Consider the following 24,207-nt stretch of genomic DNA (forward strand, 5'->3'; position numbering starts at 1 on the left):
GATGGTGTGGTTGATGGTGATTATGGTGGTGTTGATGGTATTTATGGTGTTGATGGTGGTTGGGATAGTGTTGATGGTTGGGGTGGTGTTGGTGATGATGATGTTGGTGTTGTGTAGACTGCTGTATAGTGAGGGTATCAGGGAGTAAGCCTACAGGAAAACACACAGGTGGGTTCTTTGTTAGTGTTTTCGTATAACTGTAATGTCTCGCGATCTGTTAATAAACAGGAAACAGAATACTCTCTCAAAACCCTCCAGTCTGAAATGCTCTAGTACTATTGTGTCCACATTGTATTACATTTTAAATCAAATTGTTGTTATACTGTGTCAAAACACATATATGTCTCCCTCCCTATGTTTTACACACCTAGAGTTGGTTGGTATCAAATGTTCTCACACTGATATTCCACTAATACCACATTCTTCCATCCAAATCTGCCGGGGAAAGACTGGATGGCTGCTGCCAACCACAAGGCCAGGAGGGCACAGTCAGTCACATCTGCAACAGTTTGGGAACACTGCCTTGCTGGGATTACAACAATACATTATGGTTTGAATTACATACAAACTATTGTTTGTTACTTGAATTCTACGTATGAAAATTGACTGTGTGAGGATGATGGTGGTGATGTTGATGGGGATGCTGGTGATGGTGGTGTTGATGGTTGGGATGGTGGTGTTGATTATGGTGATGATGGTGGTGTTGATGGTTGGGATGGTGGTGTTGATTATGGTGATGATGGTGGTGTTGATGGTTGGGATGGTGGTGTTGATTATGGTGATGATGGTGGTGTTGATGGTAGGGATGGTGGTGTTGATGGTGATTATGGTGGTGTTGATGGTGATTGGTGGTGTTGATGGTATTTATGGTGATGATGGTGTGGTTGATGGTGATTATGGTGGTGTTGATGGTATTTATGGTGATGGTGGTGTTGATTGTGGGGATGGTGATTATGGTGTTGATGGTGGTTGGGATAGTGTTGATGGTTGGGGTGGTGTTGGTGATGATGATGTTGGTGTTGTGTAGACTGCTGTATAGTGAGGGTATCAGGGAGTAAGCCTACAGGAAAACACACAGGTGGGTTCTTTTGTTAGTGTTTTCGTATAACTGTAATGTCTCGCGATCTGTTAATAAACAGGAAACAGAATACTCTCTCAAAACCCTCCAGTCTGAAATGCTCTAGTACTATTGTGTCCACATTGTATTACATTTTAAATCAAATTGTTGTTATACTGTGTCAAAACACATATATGTCTCCCTCCCTATGTTTTACACACCTAGAGTTGGTTGGTTGGTATCAAATGTTCTCACACTGATATTCCACTAATACCACATTCTTCCATCCAAATCTGCCGTGGAAAGACTGGATGGCTGCTGCCAACCACAAGGCCAGGAGGGCACAGTCAGTCACATCTGCAACAGTTTGGGAACACTGCCCTGCTGAGATTACAACAATACATCATGGTTTGAATTACATACAAACTATTGTTTGTTACTTGAATTCTACGTATGAAAATTGACTGTGTGAGGATGATGGTGGTGATGTTGATGGTGTGGTTGATGGTGGTGTTGATGGTGATGTTGATGGTTGTGGTGATGTTGATGGTGATGTTGATGGTTGTGGTGATGATGGTGGTGTTGATTATGGTGGTGATGGTGGTGTTGATGGTATTTATGGTGATGATGGTGGTGTTGATGGTGGTACGTATGAAAATGGACTGTGTGAGGATGATGGACACACACACAGAATGTATATTAAGAGGGAAAACTCCATGCATTTGTGTGACTGGTCCCAGATCTGTTTGTAGCATTTTACCAACCACTATCCACTATAGTCATTGGTGTGAAAAGGACCATAGGACTTGGCAAAAAAAGCACAAACAGATCTGGGACCAGGCTATTGGAGACAGATCTGGGACCAGGCTATTGGAGACAGATCTGGGACCAGGCTATTGGAGACAGATCTGGGACCAGGCTAGTCCTTTACAGCAAAGTGGCCACAGGTCCCTTAACGATCTCTAGTAAAAATGGGTCTGAGAGGGAAAGAAAAAAGCTGGTCCTCTGCTCAGCACAGAAACCTAGTCCCTTGACAATAACCCAGTCTGACTGATTTATTATGTTTCCTCCCTAAAGACAGAAAGGAAGTGGGTCAGAACAGGAAGTGCCAGTCTAATTGTACTCCATTTTTTTTATAGCTTTTAACTAGAATTATCTTTACATCATTTAACACATAGTTGGAAAATACACAGAATATAGGCCATTTACTGTAAAATGTGGCCATTTGTCCAGCTTGAATTTGAACCAATGACTGTAAACAGAACAGACTACAATAGAATAGCCTGAAGCAACTACCAGATACTTTATGCATAGTGCCATAATGGTATTCCTTATATATATATCTTTTTTAAAAATATATATATATATTTTATATATATATACAAATCTTACACATTTTTGCTATGTCCATCTCTGACTAGGCTATTATGTTTGGTTACATTAAATGAGTCAACGCTCACAACATGCCACTGCAGTTTTTGCCATCCTATGCATTGCTTCAGCTCGCTTCTCATACGCAATCCCTGGGTGGGTGGTTGCCATGGTTTCTCGGGTCACGTGCGTGGGTTTCCTGTAGCCAGTGAGAGCAGCAAAAGATGCCATTTTCATTCAACATACTGAAAGGATTCTCTACATTGCACGTGGATTATAAAACATTCACCGGGCAATTAAGCGTTTTTCATTTTTCGTTTAACTTTTTTCAGTCTCTTGTATTTATAATTAAATAGAATTCTTTCGTTATTTGGGAAGCACATTCATTATACATTTTATTTCGTATTTCTCATAGATTTGACATCAGGAATGAGTATAGAAATTCCTGAAGGATTGACGGAGCTGTTGCAGAGCTTTACCGTGGAAGTGTTACGGAATCAGCCGGGAGATTTGCTCGAGTTCGCGTTGCAGTATTTCACCCAACTGAAGGACAGTGAGACTACCGGGGCCGCGTTCGGCAATGACCAACATTCGGCTTCGCGACACAGTGGGAAAGCGGTCAATTTCATCGACGAAGCCATGCAGATCGATTCTGAAAATGGAGAGGAAGAGGAGAGTGACGAAGAGGAATTCATTGGTAAAGAATAATAACCATGTGTATATTATATTCTGCAGCCAATGGAATATTGGAATGGAATCCTACATTTGCAATATATTTGCCTCCTAGAGAGAATATATCCAGTGGTGTGTGATTAGCAATTGCTTGCCACATTCTAACACCATGGCATTTATTTTGTCTGGGCTGGTATTGCCCATATATGGTCATGCCATGGTGGCTGATTGATGTGCATACTAATGAACATACAGTATAGCTGTGTAGCCTTTGATCTCTAACCGACAGCGTATCCTGATTTCATTTGACATCATTAGGGCTATACAGTGCTTGTAGGCCAAGTTACTACAGAGGGAACAAGAGCCTATACAGTCCTCGTGATAAGAATCGCATAGGCCTTTACATTTCATATGCAACAGTATGTTATTGGCATTGTACAGCTCTGTAGGTCTGAAAGTAAAGCAGTTGGGGGTGGAGGAGTGTTTGTGACAGGTTTGCATGCCATTACTCTGTGGTTGTGGAGCCTGGCTGAAGAGGAAGTCTGGATGCCTGCTATATTAGGAGGATAGGCCACCCAGGGCTGCAATTTGCCTGGCTACCCAAACTCCTTCCTCTGGCCAAACGCTACGTCACGCCCACGGACGTTAGTTTCTTCTCCCCAATGAGGGGGTGCGACTAATCTCGCCTGGTCGCCCGTGTAGGTGTGTTTTGCACCGGCTGAAAGTTGATTGCATTCCATTTGGAACCAGGTTGCCTCCCGGGCGCGAACCAGGTGGTGTCCGGTTCTGTCCGTGTCAAAACAAAAGTGATGTAATTATGCACGTGTAGTAATGAGTAGGATTCTTTGTTTTCACATGCAAAAGTGATTGCTTTTGATAAAAACGCTTTATCTTCCTTCTCAATAAAATTTATATAGTTGGAAAATTCTAACATTTTATTTTAAGGAAAATATATGTATTTTTCTGAACAATGCCCCACGCTGCCTTGTTGACAACATGGCGGAGTGGTGCCGATTATTGTTTGATTTGAGAAAGGCTCGTTCCCTCCCCACTTTCGCGATGACGTGATGGGCCATAGCTCGGTGTAGCCCGGGCCAGATCAATCGAACCCCCTCATTGATTGGGGATCTGAGTATCTCTTTGAAGATTCCTGGAATTAAAATCCATTCTAGACCGTCTGATTGGTCTCCGAAACCAATGGGTTGGACCAGAGCCAGAAAAGAACACACATGGGTAAAGTGATGTTTTGAAGATTCAACATTGGCTTTGATAATCTGATTGGTTAGAGATGATCCAATCGCTGATTACTTTGTTTTGTACAACGCCCCCTAATTTTTTACTTCACTACAAACGACTTCAGTGATGGCATTCTCAGGCTGAAGCGAACAGTAGAGCAGTGGAACGTCAGGCAAGGCTGCAACAGGCTTTGGCCTACATTCTCTGTTTATACATTTTATGTAACACATGTATATAGAATAGAACAAGCCCCATGCACGATTACTGCTTGCATATAGAATAGAACAAGCCCCATGCACGATTGCTGCTTGCAGATGGAATAGAACAAGCCCCATGCACGATTGCTGCTTGCAGATGGAATAGAGTAGAATAGAATAGACTAGAAGAGAGAAGATAAGACCTTGGCTGATTGCAGAAATGCTACATGCAGCCAATGTCACATTACTCCCATGAGCCCTTGGTCCTGACACAGTCACAATGTTCCGTTCCAGTTTGTTATAATAGTGTGACGACAACACATGTCAGGGTTCCCCACTTGGTGGCCCGCGGATGGTTTTATTTGCCCAGCGAATCAGCTCCAAGTAATTTAAATTTTGGAAATCTTTGGTCCAAATTATTTCCACGCATAATAGAGAGATACTGTATATGTGATCATATAACAAATGTAAGCCAGGTTTGAAATGATTATGTTTTAGTCAAATATTATATCTGTTTGGGCTTCTTGCGGTCAATTTGCAGTCTATACATTATTAGTAATTATGTTCCGGGCCCCTGACCAACCACTTAAAAATTTGGCTTGTGGCTGAATCTAGTTGATTATCTCTGACATACAGTATGCGATGCCTTTGTAAATGTATGTTGGTGCGACATGCATATGGTATTGTGGGAAGTTGTGCCTCCTGGGTTTCCGTAGTCAGTGAATCTAAAGTAAACAGTCTGAGCTCATCACAGACTGAGTTCCATCTCGCTTCAACCCATCACGTGTCTGATTATTATTTTATAAACAATTAGTAATGTAGCTATGGTACAAACCCTGAGAGATGGTTGTTTCAGGACCGGTGCATTCAATCTTCCTGTTACTGGCAAGCCTTGACTGCACTTTTCATGGCCCGTGAGAGGACCTATAATTCCCCCTTACACAACACAACCAACCCAGGCCCTCGGCTCATAATTATATTTAGATGAGAGAGAGGGGAAGAGAGAGAGAGGCTGGCTAACTAGGTATTCATGGATGAGATGAGACCTCTTACCTAATGTATTTTTCATGTGGAGGTATTGTTCTAGTGCAAAGTCTTTTAAATTGCTTTGGTTCATTGACGCTTTAAATTCATTCTCAATTAAATTTTGTTCAGAGAAGCAAAATGCAATTCAAAGGACTCCGCAGCTGTTCCCCGTTAGGAGTTTTAGCTCAGCAAAGGGTGCGTGCATACCTGGTTTTATGTAGAGCCAAAGATATAGTAGAGGGAGTTTGTGCAGTTTGAAGTGTTACGATGCATTTACATAACACCGCCAATTCTACGGCAGCCATGTTAGCTCTGCATGGGCAATATTGACCAATAGCAGTTATGGTTTACCTGGTTTGATGACGTTATCAAAGAGAGAGGATATGCATTAAAGCACTAGGTCACATCTGTTATTAGCATGTTGTTATAATAATCTCCAGTGGATCAAATGTCCTTTTCACCCATTATTCAGTTGCCTGAGTTGATACGTTCCTCTGTATGATATCACTGTGTTGATATGTTCCTCTGTATGATATCACTGTGTTGATATGTTCCTCTGTATGATATCACTGTGTTGATATGTTGATGATATCACTGTGTTGATACGTTCCTCTGTATGATATCACTGTGTTGATATGTTGATGATATCACTGTGTTGATACGTTCCTCTGTATGATATCACTGTGTTGATACGTTCCTCTGTATGATATCACTGTGTTGATACGTTCCTCTGTATGATATCACTGTGTTGATATGTTCCTCTGTATGATATCACTGTGTTGATATGTTGATGATATCACTGTGTTGATACGTTCCTCTGTATGATATCACTGTGTTGATATGTTGATGATATCACTGTGTTGATATGTTCCTCTGTATGATATCACTGTGTTGATACGTTCCTCTGTATGATATCACTGTGTTGATATGTTGATGATATCACTGTGTTGATACGTTCCTCTGTATGATATCACTGTGTTGATACGTTCCTCTGTATGATATCACTGTGTTGATATGTTCCTCTGTATGATATCACTGTGTTGATCTGTTCCTCTGTATGATATCACTGTGTTGATACGTTCCTCTGTATGATATCACTGTGTTGATCCGTTCCTCTGTATGATATCACTGTGTTGATCTGTTCCTCTGTATGATATCACTGTGTTGATACGTTCCTCTGTATGATATCACTGTGTTGATCTGTTCCTCTGTATGATATCACTGTGTTGATCTGTTCCTCTGTATGATATCACTGTGTTGATACGTTCCTCTGTATGATATCACTGTGTTGATACATTGATGATATCACTGTGTTGATACGTTCCTCTGTATGATATCACTGTGTTGATACATTGATGATATCACTGTGTTGATCCGTTCCTCTGTATGATATCACTGCAATATTGGAAGTCCTCTTTCTTTCTTTGGCCTTAACGGGATGTAATCCGATATGAATCCGATTTGAATCCTATACGAATCCCCAAATGAATCCTATATGATCACCTAACATTTTGCTTTCCTCTTATTTCAGCTCCAGTGATGAGTCGATTCATTAGAAGAGCATCAGGTGAGTGTGTTACATCTGTTGTTATGTCAGGTGGTGGAAAAAGTACCCAATTGTCGTACTTGTGTAAAAGTAGAGATACAGTAATAGAAAATGACTTAAGTGAAAGTGAAAGTCACCCAGTAAAATACTACTTGAGTAAAATTATATGGTTTTAAATATACTTAAGTATCAAAAATAAATGTAATTGCTAAAATATACATAAGCACCTTTTTTGTCCATTAAAATAACATCAAATTGATCAGAAATACAGTGTAGACATTGTTAATGTTGTAAATGACTATTGTAGCTGGAAATGGCAGGTTTTTAATGGAATATCTACAAATGCTGATGCTCCACATACTCAACTAGTCTAAAGAAGGCCAGTTTTATTATTATCTATTGTATTTATTTGATTATTTTAGCTAACACAACGTGCCACTGGAACACAGGAGTGATGGTTGCTGATAATGGACCTCTGTACTTGGATTAGCTAACACAACGTGCCACTGGAACACAGGAGTGATGGTTGCTGATAATGGACCTCTGTACTTGGATTAGCAAACACAACGTGCCACTGGAACACAGGAGTGATGGTTGCTGATAATGGACCACTGTACTTGGATTAGCAAACACAACGTGCCACTGGAACACAGGAGTGATGGTTGCTGATAATGGACCACTGTACTTGGATTAGCAAACACAACGTGCCATTGGAACACAGGAGTGATGGTTGCTGATAATGGACCACTGTACGCCTATGTAGATATTCCATAACAAATCTTCAGTTTCCAGCCGCAATAGTCATTTACAACATTAACAATGTCTACACTGTATTTCTGATCAATTTGATGTTATTTTAATGGACAAAAATGTGCTTTTCTTTTAAAAAAAAGAAGACATTTCTAAATGACCCCAAACCTTTGAACGGCAGTGGACATGATTTTCTTTGGGAATGTAGTGAAGTAAAAGTTGTCAAACATATAAATAGTAAAGTACAGATACCCAACAAAAACTACTTAAGTAGTACTTTAAAGTATTTTTACTGAAGTACTTTACACCACTGCAGGTGTATTACTACTGGGCTGGAACAAAAGCCTTTTGCTGTAGTAGGTTTAGCTTCTCATTCAGTCATTCAGTCAGCAGTCATTCAGTCAGCAGTCATTCAGTCAGCAGTCATTCAGTCAGTACCCCATTGTCTGTTTGTAGAACCACTTGCCACCATTTCAATAACTGATATGCTTTTACCAGGAATCTTCACAATCGTATACAGTACAGCACAAACTCTGTCTGGCCTCTTTGTTCAGTCAGCAGTCGTTCAGTCAGCAGTCGTTCAGTCAGCAGTGGTTCAGTCAGCAGTGGTTCAGTCAGCAGTGGTTCAGTCAGCAGTGGTTCAGTCAGCAGTGGTTCAGTCAGCAGTGGTTCAGTCAGCAGTCGTTCAGTCAGCCAGCAGTCGTTCAGTCAGCCAGCAGTCGTTCAGTCAGTCAGCAGTCGTTCAGTCAGTCAGCAGTCAGTCAGTCAGCAGTCAGCAGTCAGTCAGCAGTCATTCAGTCAGCAGTCTACCTATAAAACAAACCGTTAAATCTCTTATCAAGGATACCTTTTGAAGTTACACTGACAGTCAGGCTGCACTTTATTTTTTATATAGAACTGATATGGAAAAATTTGAGGATTTAAAACACGGAGGTCATTAATCATAACTGTTTCTCCACGGTGTTTCATTTGGCCTCTGCTTACAGTAGAGACAACGGTGGTAATTCATCTCTATCTTCCATTAGCGAAGAACAGGAAGGAAATGCATCAGTGAATGATGTAGGGTGACATGAGTTCAAACCAGGTGCAGGAGGACAGTGTTGAGATGAGGATCTATCCTAGTCTCCTGTGTGGGAGGTTGAGGTTAGACAGACAGACAGGCAGGCAGTGTTGAGATGAGGATCTATCCTAGTCTCCTGTGTGGGAGGTTGAGGTTAGACAGACAGACAGACAGACAGTGTTGAGATGAGGATCTATCCTAGTCTCCTGTGTGGGAGGTTGAGGTTAGACAGACAGACAGGCAGACAGTGTTGAGATGAGGATCTATCCTAGTTTCCTGTGTGGGAGGTTGAGGTTAGACAGACAGACAGACAGACAGACAGTGTTGAGATGAGGATCTATCCTAGTTTCCTGTGTGGGAGGTTGAGGTTAGACAGACAGACAGACAGTGTTGAGATGAGGATCTATCCTAGTCTCCTGTGTGGGAGGTTGAGGTTAGACAGACAGACAGGCAGGCAGTGTTGAGATGAGGATCTATCCTAGTCTCCTGTGTGGGAGGTTGAGGTTAGACAGACAGACAGACAGACAGTGTTGAGATGAGGATCTATCCTAGTTTCCTGTGTGGGAGGTTGATGTTAGACAGACAGACAGACAGACAGTGTTGAGATGAGGATCTATCCTAGGCTCCTGTGTGGGAGGTTGAGGTTATACAGACAGACAGACAGGCAGTGTTGAGATGAGGATCTATCCTAGTCTCCTGTGTTGGAGGTGCGGGCGGGCGGGCGGGTGAGTGACTGTACCATTATCTGCATGGTTGGTAACAGGATGGTTGGCTGGAGGCATGTAGGAGCTTATGGGCTAGGCTGGTCAACCATACTGACCGCTGGTCAACCATACTGACCGCTGCGCTCACTGGCCTCGCTGATGGGCTGGTCAACCATACTGACCGCTGGTCAACCATACTGACCACTGTGCTCACTGGTCTCGCTGATGGGCTGGTCAACCATACTGACCGCTGGTCAACCATACTGACCGCTGGTCAACCATACTGACCGCTGCACTCACTGGCCTCTCTGATGGGCTGGTCAACCATACTGACCGCTGGTCAACCATACTCAAATCAAATCAAATCAAATGTATTTATATAGCCCTTCGTACATCAGCTGATATCTCAAAGTGCTGTACAGAAACCCAGCCTAAAACCCCAAACAGCAAGCAATGCAGGTGTAGAAGCACGGTGGCTAGGAAAAACTCCCTAGAAAGGCCAATACCTAGGAAGAAACCTAGAGAGGAACCAGGCTATGTGGGGTGGCCAGTCCTCTTCTGGCTGTGCCGGGTGGAGATTATAACAGAACATGGCCAAGATGTTCAAATGTTCATAAATGACCAGCATGGTCGAATAATAATAAGGCAGAACAGTTGAAACTGGAGCAGCAGCACAGTCAGGTGGAAGTTGAAACTGGAGCAGCAGCATGGCCAGGTGGACTGGGGACAGCAAGGAGTCATCATGTCAGGTAGTCCTGGGGCATGGTCCTAGGGCTCAGGTCAGTTGAAACTGGAACAGCAGCATGGCCAGGTGGACTGGGGACAGCAAGGAGTCATCATGTCAGGTAGTCCTGGGGCATGGTCCTAGGGCTCAGGTCCTCCGAGAGAGAGAAAGAAAGAGAGAAGGAGAGAATTAGAGAACGCACACTTAGATTCACACAGGACACCGAATAGGACAGGAGAAGTACTCCAGATATAACAAACTGACCCCAGCCCCCCGACACATAAACTACTGCAGCATAAATACTGGAGGCTGAGACAGGAGGGGTCAGGAGACACTGTGGCCCCATCCGAGGACACCCCCGGACAGGGCCAAACAGGAAGGATATAACCCCACCCACTTTGCCAAAGCACAGCCCCCACACCACTAGAGGGATATCTTCAACCACCAACTTACCATCCTGAGACAAGGCTGAGTATAGCCCACAAAGATCTCCGCCACAGCACAACCCAAGGGGGGGGGGGGGGCGCCAACCCAGACAGGATGACCACAACAGTGAATCAACCCACTCAGGTGACGCACCCCCTCCAGGGACGGCATGAGAGAGCCCCAGCAAGCCAGTGACTCAGCCCCTGTAATAAGGTTAGAGGCAGAGAATCCCAGTGGAAAGAGGGGAACCGGCCAGGCAGAGACAGCAAGGGCGGTTCGTTGCTCCAGAGCCTTTCCGTTCACCTTCCCACTCCTGGGCCAGACTACACTCAATCATATGACCCACTGAAGAGATGAGTTTTCAGTAAAGACTTAAAGGTTGAGACCGAGTTTGCGTCTCTGACATGGGTAGGCAGACCGTTCCATAAAAATGGAGCTCTATAGGAGAAAGCCCTGCCTCCAGCTGTTTGCTTAGAAATTCTAGGGACAATTAGGAGGCCTGCGTCTTGTGACCGTAGCGTACGTGTAGGTATGTACGGCAGGACCAAATCAGAGAGATAGGTAGGAGCAAGCCCATGTAATGCTTTGTAGGTTAGCAGTAAAACCTTGAAATCAGCCCTTGCTTTGACAGGAAGCCAGTGTAGAGAGGCTAGCACTGGAGTAATATGATACATTTTTTGGGTTCTAGTCAGGATTCTAGCAGCCGTATTTAGCACTAACTGAAGTTTATTTAGTGCTTTATCCGGGTAGCCGGAAAATAGAGCATTGCAGTAGTCTAACCTAGAAGTGACAAAAGCATGGATTAATTTTTCTGCATCATTTTTGGACAGAAAGTTTCTGATTTTTGCAATGTTACGTAGATGGAAAAAAGCTGTCCTCGAAATGGTCTTGATATGTTCTTCAAAAGAGAGATCAGGGTCCAGAGTAACGCCAAGGTCCTTCACAGTTTTATTTGAGACGACTGTACAACCATTAAGATTAATTGTCAGATTCAACAGAAGATCTCTTTGTTTCTTGGGACCTAGAACAAGCATCTCTGTTTTGTCCGAGTTTAATAGTAGAAAGTTTGCAGCCATCCACTTCCTTATGTCTGAAACACATGCTTCTAGCGAGGGCAATTTTGGGGCTTCACCATGTTTCATTGAAATGTACAGCTGTGTGTCATCCGCATAGCAGTGAAAGTTTACATTATGTTTCCGAATAACATCCCCAAGAGGTAAAATATATAGTGAAAACAATAGTGGTCCTAAAACGGAACCTTGAGGAACACCGAAATTTACAGTTGATTTGTCAGAGGACAAACCATTCACAGAGACAAACTGATATCTTTCCGACAGATAAGATCTAAACCAGGCCAGAACATGTCCGTGTAGACCAATTTGGGTTTCCAATCTCTCCAAAAGAATGTGGTGATCGATGGTATCAAAAGCAGCACTAAGGTCTAGGAGCACGAGGACAGATGCAGAGCCTCGGTCCGATGCCATTAAAATGTCATTTACCACCTTCACAAGTGCCGTCTCAGTGCTATGATGGGGTCTAAAACCAGACTGAAGCATTTCGTATACATTGTTTGTCTTCAGGAAGGCAGTGAGTTGCTGCGCAACAGCCTTCTCTAAAATTTTTGAGAGGAATGGAAGATTCGATATAGGCCGATAGTTTTTTATATTTTCTGGGTCAAGGTTTGGCTTTTTCAAGAGAGGCTTTATTACTGCCACTTTTAGTGAGTTTGGTACACATCCAGTGGATAGAGAGCCGTTTATTATGTTCAACATAGGAGGGCCAAGCACAGGAAGCAGCTCTTTCAGTAGTTTAGTTGGAATAGGGTCCAGTATGCAGCTTGAAGGTTTAGAGGCCATGACCGCTGGTCAACCATACTGACCGCTGGTCAACCATACTGACCGCTGGTCAACCATACTGACCGCTGGTCAACCATACTGACCGCTGCACTCACTGGTCTCGTTGATTGGCTGGTCAACCATACTGACTCATATCAGCAGTAAGGGAGTAAGAGGTCTTCAGGGGAGGTTGGGGTGAAGATACCTGTGTAGTTTTTGTATGGTACAGGAGAAGTACGGTCAGTGATGTCCAGACATTGCAAAAAAAGTCTTCCGACTGTAAAAAAAAAAAATATATATATTTATTTTACATAATAAAAAATTCTAGTGTGATTCCTTTCGAATGGAAAAGTATAATTAAGGTCTAGTCGCCAAATACAATATAGGTTACGTGTAAACAATAGATATGTGCTTTGTCATTCACAAGTAGATGGACTGAGCTCTGGTTCAGTTGAGTATAAACTCTTTCTGATCTGTTTTAAAGTGTGAGGCTTAAATATGTCCTACTGAATCTCCCTGTGATGTCACGGAGCATTGAGTAAGTTTACAGGAAGGAGATCATATCTAGATGTTTATACAAATGTCACGTCGATGAAACCTTTTATTTTTTTAGCCCCCCACACTTTAAACAATGGCTTGGTGTTAAGTACATCACAAAGACTCTTAATCTCAGCACAATTAGACAGTTGTTTATATGACTGGGATAAGTGGGATCATGGTAGAAATCCTGTTAAAACTCCCAGAATCTCACTCTCACCCCATATAGTCGTGGATCTTTAACATGGACTATCTTAGATAGTTTTGTTTACCATTTGTATGGCTTCGGAAAGACTATGTCATTTAACAGAACATTTCTGCTTTGCTGTGTTGTTTTTTGAGTGAATGTGAATGTCTTGCACTAACTTTCATTCATCTCTTCTATCACACAGTTTGTGCCGAGGCGTTCAACCCTGATGAAGACGAGGAAGACAAAGAACAGAGGGTAAGATGGCCCAGACAGACAGAGGAGTGACAGAGGAGTGACTGTACCACTTCAAAAAATAGTGGTACTGTTGAAATGAAAAGCATTACAGAAGAACTACAGGATACAGCATCTGGATTCCACTTGATATTGTACTTGATATTGTACTTGATATTGTACTTGGTATTGTACTTGGTATTGTACTTGATATTGTACTTGGTATTGTACTTGGTATTGTACTTGATATTGTACTTGGTATTGTACTTGGTATTGTACTTGATATTGTACTTGATATTGTACTTGATATTGTACTTGGTATTGTACTTGGTATTGTACTTGATATTGTACTTGGTATTGTACTTGGTATTGTACTTGGTATTGTACTTGGTATTGTACTTGATATTGTACTTGATATTGTACTTGGTATTGTACTTGGTATTGTACTTGGTATTGTACTTGATATTGTACTTGATATTGTACTTGGTATTGTACTTGGTATTGGAGGAAGTGCACGGGGTATGAATGAGTTACGGTGGCATCATGTTAATGACGTTTCCTCTCTTAATGTCTCTCTGTGAATAACACGAGTGGCGTGTGTGTTTTCCCAGGTCACCCATCCTAAAACAGACGAACAGAGGCAGAGACTACAGGAGGCTTGCAGAGACATTCTGCTGTTCAAAAACCTGGACCCGGTAAACTGAAGAAATATTCCCTCATTTTAGGCTGAGTGGGCCTCTCTGCCCCTCCACCCACTGGCTGCTGTTATTCAATGGACTGACGTACTCTGTATACACACAAATACACACACACACACACACACACATTGGCACATGTATGCACACACACACTAACTGTACACAGAAAAAAAGAACAGACCGGAGCCCGGGGCCTGTAACATTGTCATGGCCCGGTGCACTGTGGGATTTTTTTTGTTGCTAGTTATTTTGAAATACTGTAACAGAATGTAGAGAGGAATCAAGTTCCAGTATTCATTTATCCTACATATTGTACTGTGATGATGCTGTGGCATCATGTGTATATGTAGTGGGTAATGTGGCCTTACTATTACAAATACCCAATGCAATGTTGGTTTTCTAATTGAATATACTTCTAGTTTAATATAATCCACAGGTCTTTGTTTCAGTTTGATATTGTTGTTTGTTTGTTTGTTTTCCCAATATCACAGGAACAATTTTCCCAAGTACTGGACGCCATGTTTGAGAAGTTCCTTGAGGTAGGAGAACACATCATAGATGAAGACGACGATGGCGACAACTTCTACGTCATTGAAAGGTAAACCCTGACATGCTGTAGCAGCAACCTCGTCAAGAGGTTTGGATCTCTTGGCTCAACGGTTAAATGGGATACTTTGGGATGTTAGCAATGATGCCCTTTATCTACTTCAGATTAGACTTTATGTCTCTGGGTCCAGTAGGAAGGAAGTTAGAGGTAGTTTAACATGCTAGCAGATACTCATAGACTTCCAGTTATTGTGCTAACGCTAGTTAGCATTGGCTTGCGAAACTACTGGCTTCCTTCATACTGGACTGACAGCCAGCCGGGGTTACTTCCTAAATTTGCTACATTACATCACAGTGTATTTGGCAATAGTTTCCTTTCAGTTAATCATTTCAGCTAGGGTTAACACTATGATGGAGAAGTGCTAGTTGCACCACACTTCCTCAAACCTTCTTGTGCTCAGTGTGTAAATGTATATTTTAAACTGTAGAGCTTTGTTCTTTATGTTGTAAGTGGTTTGAAACCTTGGCCAGGTCTCTCTTGTAAAAGAGATTTGTTAATCTCAATGAGATGAACCTGGTCAAAACAAGGTCCAATAAAGATCACAGTAGTTGTCTTGAAAGGACTGTTATATGATCCAATTGGCTCTCTCCATCTCGTGCTCTCTCTCTCTCTCCCTTCCCCTCCATCTCTCCCTCTTCCCCCTCCATTTCTCTCTCTCTCTCTCACTCTCCCTTTCCAACTCTCACTCTCCCTCTTCCCCTCCATCTCTCTCCCTCTCCCTCTTCCCCTCCATCTCTCTCCCCCTCCGTCTCGCTCTCTCTTTCCTTTCCATATCTTTTTCTCTTACTCTCTTCCTTCTCTCTCTCTCTCTCTCTCAGAGGGACCTTTGACATCTATATGAGGGTTGATGGTGTAGAGAAGACCGTGGGAGCCTATGATAACAAGGGGAGCTTTGGGGAGCTGGCCCTGATGTACAACACCCCCAGGGCTGCTACCATCATCTCCACCTCGCCCGGAGCCCTCTGGTGCCTGGTGAGTGGATGCTCTTCTGTTCCCTAAACTGTTTGTCATAGTACATGCAGTGCCAGACAGTACTGAACCGTGCATATTCTATTATGGGGTAAGCGGTGGCTGACTGTTTTCGGGGAGAAACTGGCATCGTGCTGAATGGCTCAGTTGTCAATGTGTCAGGGATCACGTTCACTTTATATGGACTCCCTCTGTTGTAAGTTGCTTATAGGTACATTATGCTCAGATGGGTACATAGCCAGAATTCTGCCTCTATGTATTTAGTTGTGAAGAAACAGCCGAGAAAGCTCAGTGAGGTAAAATAACTGTTTTGTACAAAGTGCTTCCTAGAATCTGTACTCTCTGAGCGGAGAGCATTGAACTGTACATGAGCAGCACATGTGTCCTTTCCCAGGTGTAAAGCCTTTCCCAGGTGTAAAGCCTTTCCCAGGTGTAAAGCCTTTCCCAGGTGTAAAGCCTTTCCCAGGTGTAAAGCCTTTCCCAGGTGTAAAGCCTTTCCCAGGTGTAAAGCCCCGGATGCTCACAGGCCATGATATAATAATACTTCTGCTGCTTTTCTTTGTGGAAAATCTTGACATGTGTTTAATGATAAAGCTCCCTCTGCTGGACAATATTATGTTGGACACAGAGACAAAATGTTTATAGATATTCTAGGAGTGGGAATGGAGTACTGTACTAGTAAACAAAACAATCACAAATTGTTTGACTGTGTGTGTCTTGAATATACACTGAGACACAAAACATGAATCTTTCCATGACACAGACTGACCAGGTGAATCCAGGTGAAAGCTATTGTCCCTTATTGATGTAACTTGTTAAATCTGCTTCAATCAGTGTAGATGAAAAGGAGGGTATAGGTTAAAGAAGGAGTTTTAAGTTTTGAGACCGTTGAGTCATGTATTGTGTATATGTGTCAATCAGAGGTTGAGTGGGAAAAACCAACGTTTTTAAGTGCCTTTGAATGGCGTATGGTAGTAGGTGTCAGGCGCACCACTTTGTGTCAAGAACTGCAATGTTGCTGGGTTTTCCACGCTCAACAGTTTCCCGTGTGTATCAAGAATAGTTCACCACCCAAAGGACATCCAGCCAACTTGACACAACTGTGGGAAGCATTGGAGTCAACATGGGCCAGCATCCCTGTGGAACTCTTTCAACACCTTGTAGAGTCCACATGGGCCAGCATCCCTGTGGAACCCTTTCAACACCTTGTAGAGTCCACATGGGCCAGCATCCCTGTGGAACGCTTTCAACACCTTGTAGAGTCCACATGGGCCAGCATCCCTGTGGAACCCTTACAACACCTTGTAGAGTCCACATGGGCCAGCATCCCTGTGGAACGCTTTCAACACCTTGTAGAGTCCACATGGGCCAGCATCCCTGTGGAACCCTTTCAACACCTTGTAGAGTCCACATGGGCCAGCATCCCTGTGGAACGCTTTCAACACCTTGTAGAGTCCACATGGGCCAGCATCCCTGTGGAACGCTTTCAACACCTTGTAGAGTCCGTGCCCCTCATGCAACTCAATATTAGGAATGTGTTCCTAATGTTTGGTAAACTCTGTGTATCTTTCACTAATGCCAGACATCGACATGACTTGTTGTTTTTATCCTACCATTAGAAATGTTGTTTTCATCTTACCATTAGAAATGATTGATCTACTCTGTTTTCATCTTACCATTAGAAATGATTGATATACTCGGTTGTTTTCATCTTACCATTAGAAATGATTGATATACTCTTGTTGTTTTCATCCTACCATTAGAAATGATCGATCTACTCTGTTGTTTTTATCCTACCATTAGAAATGATTGATCTACTCTGTTTTCATCCTACCATTAGAAATGATTGATCTATTCTGTTTTCATCTTACCATTAGAAATGATTGATCTACTCTGTTTTCATCCTACCATTAGAAATGATTGATCTACTCTGTTGTTTTCATCTTACCATTAGAAATGATTGATATACTCTTGTTGTTTTCATCCTACCATTAGAAATGATTGATCTACTCTGTTGTTTTCATCCTACCATTAGAAATGATTGATCTACTCTCTTGTTTTCATCCTACCATTAGAAATGATTGATCTACTCTTTTGTTTTCATCTTACCATTATAAATGATTGATCTACTCTGTTGTTTTCACCCTACCATTATAAATGATTGATCTACTCTGTTGTTTTCATCCTACCATTAGAAATTATTGATCTACTCTGTTGTTTTCATCCTACCATTAGAAATGATTGATCTACTCTGTTGTTTTCATCCTACCATTAGAAATTATTGATCTACTCTGTTGTTTTCATCCTACCATTAGAAATGATTGATCTACTCTGTTGTTTTCATCCTACCATTAGAAATGATTGATCTACTCTGTTGTCTGCAGGATCGTCTGACATTCAGGAGGATCATAGTGAAGAACAATGCGTTGAAGAGGAGACTGTACGAGGAGTTCATTGAATCACTTCCACTGTTAACATCATTAGAGGTACAGTATAGATGTTTGTTATGTATAGCCTGGTCCGAGACCAGTTTGTGCTGTTTAGCCAACTCCTATGGTTGTTTAGCATGACAATGTCCATAGGAGTTGGCAAGACGGCAGGTCTGAGACTTTGCTACTTTCTTTCTCTTTATCAGTAGAATCAAAAGTGTATTTTAAAGTAAAACCAACTGATCCATTTTAAACCAATTTGAAACCCACTTTTTTTCCCCACAGCTTTCGGAGAGAATGAAGGTGGTGGATGTGTTGTCTTCTAGAGCCTTCTGCGATGGAGAACAGATTATCTCTCAGGTATTTATACATCTCAGTCTTATGTTCTACATGATTCCACCGTGTGTATGCATCATGTATGTTATGTTCGTGTTAAATGATCCCTAACTAGAACGGACTTCTTTCAGTCATTCTTTGTTATGTATTTGTTATTCTCAAATTTGAACATAATCCTGTATATTCTGTTACAGGGTGATCTAGCAGATTGTTTTTATATAGTTGAATCTGGTCAAGTTAGAATCACCATGAAGAGAACCAGGGTAAGTTTTACATTGTTCTGTGATGATTTAAAAAAAAAAAAAAATAAGTAGTTAATGTATGCACCATTAAAATAAATGTTTACTTTGGACAGATTTGTGGGATTTAATGTTGTTTATGTTGCTTTTCTTATGTCTTCTCTCTAGACGAAAAAGGACCAAGAGGATGTGGATATAGCTACATGCTCCAGGGGGCAGTACTTTGGAGAACTGGCCCTCGTCACCAACAAACCCAGAGCTGCTTCAGCTTATGCTGTGGGAAGTGTCAAGTGTTTAGGTACGCAATTTACTACACCGTATGTTCTGTTTGACTTCCTGTTTCAGTCCATGACATAACTGTTGACTTCCTGTTTCAGTCCATGACATAACTGTTTGACTTCCTGTTTCAGTCCATGACATAACTGTTGACTTCCTGTTTCAGTCCATGACATAACTGTTTGACTTCCTGTTTCAGTCCATGATATAACTGTTTGACTTCCTGTTTCAGTCCATGATATAACTGTTTGACTTCCTGTTTCAGTCCATGACATAACTGTTTGACTTCCTGTTTCAGTCCATGATATAACTGTTTGACTTCCTGTTTCAGTCCATGATATAACTGTCTTAGTGAAAGCACCAGCTTTTGAGAGAAGCACTTCTGTATTTAGGTAAAAGCCAACAGAAGCCTTCTCTGCCATTCACTTGTTGTGACATGGTAACACTTTACATTACAGCATGGAATAGAGGGGTATTATAACATGATAACAAAGTGGAGTTGTTGTTCATGTGGATCCTTTTTAGGACCTGTACATGTGATGTGAGGACAGCTCTGCTTACAATCACACCGCTTCCCATCCTGTGTGTTGACACCTCTCCTCTTGTGTTTACTAGTTATGGCTTCCCATCCTGGGTGTTGACACCTCTCCTCTTGTGTTTACTAGTTATGGCTTCCCATCCTGTGCGTTGACACCTCTCCTCTTGCGTTTACTAGTTATGGCTTCCCATCCTGGGTGTTGACACCTCTCCTCTTGTGTTTACTAGTTATGGCTTCCCATCCTGGGTGTTGACACCTCTCCTCTTGTGTTTACCAGTTGTGGCTTCCCATCCTGGGTGTTGACACCTCTCCTCTTGTGTTTACTAGTTATGGCTTCCCATCCTGGGTGTTGACACCTCTCCTCTTGTGTTTACTAGTTATGGCTTCCCATCCTGGGTGTTGACACCTCTCCTCTTGTGTTTACTAGTTATGGCTTCCCATCCTGGGTGTTGACATCTCTCCTCTTGTGTTTACCAGTTGTGGCTTCCCATCCTGGGTGTTGACATCTCTCCTCTTGTGTTTACTAGTTATGGACGTGCAGGCGTTTGAGAGGTTGCTGGGCCCCTGCATGGACATCATGAAGAGAAACATTGCAAATTACGAAGAGCAGCTGGTTACTCTGTTTGAATGTAGCACCACTGACATTGAGGAGATAAACCCATGAAAACCAGAAGGGGGGAAAAAGACAGTGAGATGCATGATGACGATGTCATAAATCGGGAAGTGGAAAAAGTCTTGTCACTTTGTGTGTAACTTTTCCATATCTACCTTTTGTCAAGGATTGTTTTCTTTCACAAAATAGGAAACACGGTATGTTAGACAGGTACAGGATCGATTCCAGATAAAATACAATGGTTTTTTCTAAAGGATCGTTGACTTGGGAGGAGTATTTTTTTATTGAAGCACAGATATGTGTGTTATTCCAAAAACGTAAATGTTCATATGTTCTGTCCTCACAACTTTCCTTTTTTTATCTTTTGTTCTTTTTTTCTTTTTTTTTTTTACAAATGTAAATTTTTATTGAATTTATCAAAGACATTTTAAGTCACTTGTTTTGTATATTATTGATCACTATTATGTTATGTAAAATATAAATGGGCCTTTTCAGATTCTCTGATCATGTCATATTTCTTCAAAAATCTTGTGCCAAAGGTCATTACATCCTTACTAGATTATGAGCGTGTAAACAAATCACGAATATCCATACCTTGCACATTAAAGTGTTCATAATTTGATATTCTCATGGTGACATCATTTTCAGTAAAGGTGTTGGTTTATACTGTACATTGTAGGCTAGGGGATTCCCAGGGGAACTATGTCCTTTCTGGCTTCAACAACCACGTTGAACAGTTGTACCAACAAATAGTGCCATAAAATTCTAGGGATGAATTGAACAATGTGATTTCCTATCGTTGCACTCTGGTATGGCTGACGTGGTGTTAACAGAGTTAAGAATCTTATATTTTCGCCATAAAATGACATATCCAAATCTGACTGGCTGTAGCTCAGGACCTGAAGCAAGGATATGCATATTCTTGATACCATGTGAAATGAATGTAGGAGAATATAACACATTAGATTTGGTAAAAGAAAAAAACATGGTGTTTTTTTTGTTGTACCATCTTTGAAACGCAAGAGAAAGGCCATAATGTATTATTCCAGCCCAGGTGCAATTTAGATTTTGGCCACTAGATGGCAGCAGTGTATGTGCAACGTTTTAGACTGATCCAATGAACCATTGCATTTCTGTTCAAAATGTATCAAGACTGCCCAAATGTGCCTAATTGGCTTATTAATACATTTTCAAGTTCATAACTGTGCACTCTCCTCAAACAATAGCATGGTATTATTTCACTGTAACAGCTACTGTAAATTGGACAGTGCAGTTAGATTAACAAGCATTTAAGCTTTCTGCATATATCAGATATGTCTATGTCCTGGGAAATGTTCTTGTTTACTTACAACCTCATGCTAATCGCATTAGCCTAGGTTAGCTCAACCTCATGCTAATCGCATTAGCCTAGGTTAGCTCAACCTCATGCTAATCGCATTAGCCTACGTTAGCTCAACCTCATGCTAATCGCATTAGCCTACGTTAGCTCAACCTCATGCTAATCGCATTAGCCTACGTTAGCTCAACCTCATGCTAATCGCATTAGCCTACGTTAGCTCAACCTCATGCTAATCGCATTAGCCTACGTTAGCTCAACCTTCCCGCAGGGGGACCCACCAATCCTGTAGAGGTTTTAAGAAGTTATTAAAAAAAGATGGCTGATAGTTTTGAAAACAGTTGGCTGACCAAGTATTACACACTTTCAAGCTCTTGATTCCTCAGCACTATAGCATTAGACATTCACCACTATAATAATGGTATTTGACCACTTTATTGTCTTCAAGTTCTTGATTCCTCAGTACTGCAGCATTAGACACTATCCACTGTAATAATTGTATTTGACCACATTATTGTCTTCTTGAGCTAGTTTACATGACATAGTTTGCAAAAAAGTATGTGGACAACCCTTCAGATTAGTGGATTCGGCTATTTCAGCCACACCTGTTGCTGACAGGTGTATAACATCGAGGACACCGCCATGCAATCTCCATAGACAAACATTGGCATTAGAATGACCCGTACTGAGACCTCAGTGACTTTCAACGTGGCACCGTCATAGGATGCCCCCTATCCAACAAGTCATTTTGTCATATTTCTGCCCTGCTAGAGCTGCCCCGGTCAGCTGTAAGTGCTGTTATTGTGAAGTGTAAACATCTAGGAGCAACAAGGGCTCAGCCACGAAGTGGTAGGCCACACAAGCTCACAGAACGGGACCGCCGAGTGCTGTAGCTCGTAGCATGTAAAAATCATCTGTCCTCGGTTGCAACACTACCATGTTCCACATTGCCTCTGGAAGCACAAGAACTGTTCGTTGGGAACTTCATGAAATGGGTTTCCATGGCCGAGCTGCCGTACACAAGCTTAAGATCACAATGCGCAATGCCAAGTGTTGGCTGGAGTGGTGTAAATCTCAACATCATTGGATTCTGGAGCAGTGGAAACTCGTCTCACGCTTCACCATCTGGCAATCTGACAGACTAATCTGGGTTTAGCGGATGCCAGGAGAACGCTACCTTCCCAAATGCATAGTGCCAACGTTAAAGTTTGGTGGAAGAGGAATAATGGTCTGGGGCTGTTTTTCATGGTTTCGGGCTAGGCCCCTTAGTTCCAGTGAAGGGAAATCTTAATGTTACAGCATACAATGACATTCCAGACAATTCTGTACTTCCAACTTTGTGACAACAGGTTGGGGAAGGCCCTTTCCTGTTTCAGCATGACAAATACCCCGTGCGTGCACAAAGAGAGGTCCATACAGAAATGGTTTGTCAAGATCGGTGTGGAAGAACTTGACTGGCCTGCACAGAGCCCTGACCTCAACTCCATCGAACACCTTTGGGATGAATTGGAATGCCGACTGCGAGCCAGGCCTAATTGCCCAACATCAGTGCCCGACCTCACTAATGCTCTTGTGGCTGAATGGAAGCAAGTCCCCACAGCAATGTTCCAACATCTAGTGGAAATCCTTCCCAGAAGAGTGGAGGCTGTTATAGCAGCAAAGGGGGGACCAAGTCCATATTAATGCCCATGATTTTGGAATGAGATGTTTGACAAGCAGGTGTCCACATACTTTTTGCCATGTAGTCTATTTCCATGTGTTTCTCATCTTAAATGTACATTTTTAAGTATTACATTCAACTGTTCTCATGTGCCAGTAAAACATAATATGAAGCTTTAGCAATGACGTCAAAGGATATTGATAATGTGTGTCCCAAATGTCATCCTATTCCCTACTATGGGCCCTGATCAAAGGTAGTGCACTATATAGGGAATCGGGTGCCATTCGGGACATAGGCATTATTATATGTATTGCTGTCTACCTCTAAATGATAAATAACAAACAACCTGTACCTTTAAGAAGTAGTTCACAATGGACCCCTGCTCTCTCAATTGCAACTTCTCTCTCTATCTCTCTCAATAGCAACCTCTCTTTTTCTCTCTCAATAGCAACTTCTCTCTCTCTTGCTCTCTCTCAATAGCAACCTCTCTCTCTCAATAGCAACTTCTCTCTCTCCCTTTCTCTCTCTCAATACCAACCTCTCCCCCCTCTCTCTCTTTCTCAATAGCACCTCCAGTGGTTGAATTTTCCATTGTTTGCTTTCCATTGTGTTTTTGGTTCCCTTAGTCTGTGAACAAAATGGCTTATACATGAGGTATTATACAATTTGTTTTTTTGGCAGTGCAGTTTTGTGAATAAGGTTCACAACAGACTGGAACTGTGGATATATCTGAGGAGGAAATCCAGTATTATTGGCTGTTGTTGGTTATATCTCACTTTTCAGTACAATAAAGAACAGTTTTGTATTAAGAAGCTGCTATGCTTATTTTCTTTAGACACTAACTTCGTTCGAGGTGAAAATATGAATAATGAAAATCTCTATTATATGCATCTATATGTTGCAACTGCTATGGTGAGCATCAATGGGTGCACAACTGGGTCCCA

General features: G+C 42.0%; 1 protein-coding gene across 1 annotated transcript; it reads left to right on the forward strand.

Annotated features, from left to right (window-relative positions):
• Positions 1 to 2,602: 2,602 nt before the first annotated feature.
• LOC109867656 (cAMP-dependent protein kinase type II-beta regulatory subunit) lies at positions 2,603 to 24,072 on the forward strand. Its single transcript, XM_020456911.2, has 11 exons — positions 2,603 to 3,125; positions 7,091 to 7,126; positions 13,534 to 13,586; positions 14,174 to 14,257; positions 14,752 to 14,858; positions 15,686 to 15,839; positions 18,221 to 18,322; positions 18,551 to 18,625; positions 18,796 to 18,864; positions 19,009 to 19,138; positions 20,182 to 24,072. Exons 1-11 carry the CDS (start codon positions 2,858 to 2,860, stop codon positions 20,316 to 20,318), a joined length of 1,215 nt encoding a protein of 404 aa, XP_020312500.1. The 5' UTR covers positions 2,603 to 2,857; the 3' UTR covers positions 20,319 to 24,072.
• Positions 24,073 to 24,207: the final 135 nt, after the last annotated feature.

Source organism: Oncorhynchus kisutch, linkage group LG22 (genome assembly GCF_002021735.2).
Source record: "Oncorhynchus kisutch isolate 150728-3 linkage group LG22, Okis_V2, whole genome shotgun sequence".
Taxonomy (NCBI): Eukaryota; Metazoa; Chordata; class Actinopteri; order Salmoniformes; family Salmonidae; genus Oncorhynchus; species Oncorhynchus kisutch.

Coding starts and splice junctions, on each gene's coding strand:
- LOC109867656 (XM_020456911.2), top strand. CDS start 2,858: ATGAGTATAGAAATTCCTGAAGGATTGACGGAGCTGTTGCAGAGCTTT. Junction 13,587..14,173: donor AGGAAGACAAAGAACAGAGG/GTAAGATGGCCC, acceptor GTGTTTTCCCAG/GTCACCCATCCTAAAACAGA. Junction 14,258..14,751: donor TGTTCAAAAACCTGGACCCG/GTAAACTGAAGA, acceptor CCAATATCACAG/GAACAATTTTCCCAAGTACT.